Source organism: Oryzias melastigma, linkage group LG24 (assembly GCF_002922805.2).
Source record: "Oryzias melastigma strain HK-1 linkage group LG24, ASM292280v2, whole genome shotgun sequence".
Classification (NCBI taxonomy): Eukaryota; Metazoa; Chordata; class Actinopteri; order Beloniformes; family Adrianichthyidae; genus Oryzias; species Oryzias melastigma.
The window spans coordinates 7,625,046-7,628,986 of record NC_050535.1 but is presented as its reverse complement, the minus strand read 5'-3'; the positions used below and the strand labels follow the sequence as shown (position 1 = coordinate 7,628,986).

The 3,941-nt window shown below is 39.2% G+C and overlaps 1 protein-coding gene across 14 annotated transcripts in view; it reads right to left on the bottom strand.

Annotated features, from left to right (window-relative positions):
- otofa (otoferlin a) overlaps window positions 1-3,941 on the bottom strand; it is an 86,153-nt gene that overhangs the window by 23,600 nt on the left and 58,612 nt on the right. For 9 of the 14 annotated variants that reach the window (XR_004947230.1, XM_036210407.1, XM_036210409.1 and 6 more), the window contains 7 exons: window positions 3,399-3,739; window positions 3,117-3,303; window positions 2,811-2,997; window positions 2,075-2,298; window positions 1,883-1,991; window positions 1,412-1,785; window positions 1,191-1,291 (listed from right to left, as the gene is read on the bottom strand). Coding sequence is in view for 13 of the 14 variants with exons in the window: in XM_036210407.1 (XP_036066300.1) it covers window positions 1,191-1,291; window positions 1,412-1,785; window positions 1,883-1,991; window positions 2,075-2,298; window positions 2,811-2,997; window positions 3,117-3,303; window positions 3,399-3,739 (1,523 nt within the window). In the remaining variant the exon portion in view is untranslated. The remainder of the gene's footprint in view (window positions 1-1,190; window positions 1,292-1,411; window positions 1,786-1,882; window positions 1,992-2,074; window positions 2,299-2,810; window positions 2,998-3,116; window positions 3,304-3,398; window positions 3,740-3,941) is intronic. The other 5 variants (XM_024290732.2, XM_024290734.2, XM_036210417.1 and 2 more) reach the window with 3 other exon arrangements.

Below are 3,941 nucleotides of genomic sequence, written 5' to 3'. Positions count from 1 at the left end.
GAGGTTTTTTGTGCTAATTTAACTAATATTTAAGCAACATGCTAACTTTTTTTTGGCTAATTTGTTATCTACTAAAGTTTTTATAAGCTAATTAAGAGTTTAGCTTATGCTTTGGCAACAGCAGGCTAACGGTTTAGACTAATTTAGCTTACTGAGGAATTTTAGGCAGTTTTTAATTTAGCTAATATTTTAGCAACATGCTAACATTTTGGGCTAATTTGTTATCTACTGCAGTTTTTAAGCTAATTAGGAGTTTAGCTTCTGTTTAAGCAAAAGACTAACATTTTTGACTAATTTAGTTTACTGAGGAATTTTAGGCTATTTTGGAATTTAGCTAATATTTAGTAACATGCTAACGTTTCCGGCTAATTTGCAATCTAATGAGGTTTATAAGCTAATTAAGAGTTTAGCTTCTATTTTAGCAAAAGGCTAACATTTTTGACGAATTTAGTTTACAGTGGAATTTTAGGCTATTTTCGAGTTTAGCTAGTATTTAAGGAACAAGCTAGCTTTTTTTTTGGCTAATTTGACATATAATGGTACTAAGGTTTATTTATTTATTTATTTATTTATCATCTACTAAGGTTTTTTGGGCTAATTTGGAGTATAGCTCATATTTAAGCAGCAACACACTTTTTGCTAAATTGGCATATATAAAGGATTTTTAAGTAATTTTACTACACATTTTTCACAATTTTATGTCACCTTCAGTGGTCTTTCATAACGAAATTTCCAGTCTCTTAGCAAATTTAACATTTTGTAAATATCTTTTGCGTCTTCAGCAAATCCTTTCAGTAATTAAAGTAAATTGCGTCACCATTTTCAGCAAAATTCATACATTATCGCAGGTAATGCAACTTTTGTAGTTTATATAGTTTCATTTTGTACTTTGTCACTCTTTAAGAAAGAGCAAGAAAATAAATTGCTTAAAAAGGAAGAACAATGACACATTTTTTCTTGAAGCACGTGTCAAGACACTTCCTGCTCCCCAAGTTATATAAATGTTTCTGCAGTAACAGGCCATAAGGTCAGAAGAAAGACCCAGAACTCTTTATTTACAAAACAGATAAAAGTCCTAATTATCTGATAAGATTTAAAAGTTAAAGGCTTTTTCCTGCTACTTCTGCTTAATACCGCTCATTTTTCTTGGCGACAGCTGGAACACAAGCTCGATTTTTATCAGGATTTACCTGCAGCCGACGCTGAGCTCCTCCAGCACTCCTCTAAGTCTGCGCTCAGGAAAGGCTTTCTCCGTCTTGATGATCTCCTGAACATCATTCAGACCCTCTTCCTGTCAGGAGACGTACGGAAATGCAGGGAAATAACAGAAAAGTCAGATGACACCTATTTATTCATTTAGATTGATTTTATGCTCTCTAGGAATATCAACTTTTGCACAATTTCTCCTGACCAGCTTATCTGCAATCTTATCCATGATGTTGGAGTTATAAAGTCGTCTCCTCTGGTCTTGCCACCAGCTCTTGATGTAGACACATGGTTTCTTCTCAAAGTACGGCAGATGGAAGTAGTTCCTGAAAAGTTTGCTCATTTTAATTTTTTTTTCCAACAAATTGAAATCTTGTGGAGTGACCTCTGACCTATCAGTGATGACGGGCCTCATGAGGGGAGTGGTGGAGACTGAGACGAGGTCACCGTCCTCCTCTCCTTCATCCTCGCTGGAGTTCAGGATCAGCTCGTTTTCCTCGTCTTCGCTCTCCCCGTCTTTCTTTTTCTTCTTGGCGGCGGCGGATTTACTAACGCCGTCTATCTGGTTACCATAGTTACCTGTTGCACGGGCATTTTACAGAGGACAAACGCTATTTCTTTGACTTGTGGTGTTCAGATCAATGTGGGGGAAAAAAAATAAAATCATCTTCGTTACCGATTGTGATTTCAAAAGTGATCGGTTTGTCTCCGATTTTTCTGTCGACCATGGTGGCTTCCAGGAAGGAACCAAAGAGGAAGAACTCCTCCATTTTTCCAGTGGCACTCTAAAAGAATTTTAAAATCTAACTGAACGGCACTTTAATGCAAACAATGTGGAGATTCCTGTCCAAAACTGGACTCTTCTCACCTCTGAGATGTTGGAGACTCCTTCCACTTGAACGTCGCTGGAGCTGATGATCTCCGGTGACGTGGTGTCCAGGATCTCCACAGCCACGGAGAGCAGGAGGCGGGCCCTGAAGGACACCCCCTCTCCGATTCCCTCATTCAGGTCCTGGTGCTCGTCCATGAGCGTGTACTGACGGGTGGAGCCGTACATGTTGACCCACGCTGGACCCAGAGTGGGCAAAAAGCCTGAAGAAGATCGCAGAGAACAAAGCAGATGTCGACCTTTCTCTCATATATTAATATTTATTCGCTAACTAAAGACAATTTTGATTACGTTTATATTTGTATAATTAGGAGAAACTGCATTTAGGGCAAACATTAAAATAAAGTTAAGCTGTTTTTTGCATTTTTTAGCTCATTTCACACAAATAATCTTCAGTTTTTCATTTTGTATTTCTTCTGAGTACACTTTATAGGGCCAATATCATGTAAAATCAACTATTTTGAGGTTTACTTTACCAAAAATAAGTAAATAAATAATTAAGTAATTTTATAAATAATAAAAAACATAACATACGATCATAAATATGGATATAGTTTACTCTGAAAGGCTTAAGAAAAGCATGTAAGAGGCCCAATAACATTTTTAAGTGACTTTAATAGATGTATTCATAAATTCTGGCTGATAACAGACATTCCAAGAGGGTCACGGCTCACTTCATGAGCTTCTATAACTAACCTCACAATTTCAATCTTACCTTTGTCGCCATCGTTTGATATTTTGCGCAGATCGATGAAGTGGGTTCCTATAGCGACGTCGTTGACCTTATCCGAGTCTCTGATCTGGACCTTGATCCGCTTGCAGAGAGGCGGGAACAGCTCGGTGAAGACGATCTGCTCGTTCCAGATGGGTTCGTAGCTGCTCTTCTGCACGGAAGTCTTTCCCTGGAGACACAGAAGAGAACTGAACCACAACAAAACAAACTCGACAAATCGCAGAAAATAAAATCTAATGAATAGATCGTGAGTTCGCAGAAAGATCATTTTGTCTAAAACATGGATACCTTCTGTCCTGCGAATTGCACTTGAACGTACGGGTCCACCAGATCTCTGTTCTCTCCTATGAAGGCCTTCTTCACATTAGCCATGATGGTGGTGTTCATTTTGGGAAGCCCCTCGGCGCGGTAGATCTTGACGTAAAACCGCGCCCACTGCCTCTCAGCGGGAATGCCTTCTGGGAGCAAAAGATTTCTGGAGCACAGAAACAGAGACACATTTACAAACTGTCATCTGGAGCTCCATCTGCTGTTCAGAAATGAGCCACTCTGGTGTGTTTTGCTCTTTACCCCTCTATGTCGTCCTCGTCCGTCTCATTGGCTTTGTGAGGAGTCTTAATGTTGTCCCCCTTCCCAACGACAGCGATATCACATTTGACGTATCCTTTGCAACCCGCCGTGATGTCATCAGGATCGGAGAGGATGGCCCACTTGTGGTAAAACTGGTGCTCTGGATGACAGTAAATAAATTGATTTAATATAGTCCCCAAGGTCGGTCGGACAAACTTTTTTTTTTTTCCCTCCCATGATGGAAATGCTAAATTACCAGGCTGGGAGTAAACAGTCCCAACATCCATCTTGAAGGTCCCCACTAAAGTCCCGCTGCGCAAAAGGTTTTTGGAATGAATTACCTGATTAGACAGAAATAAGAGCAAGAAATTAGCACAACCTGGAAACCTCATCTGGATACTAGCATACTTATGGATTCACTCCAACTTAAAAACCGTCTACAACTGTCTGTAGCAAAAATTGTCCTTAAAAAAAAATGGAAACATGTCTAATCTTGCCAAAACAGCTACCGTAATTTTTAAATATATCTCCAAATTAGCCCTA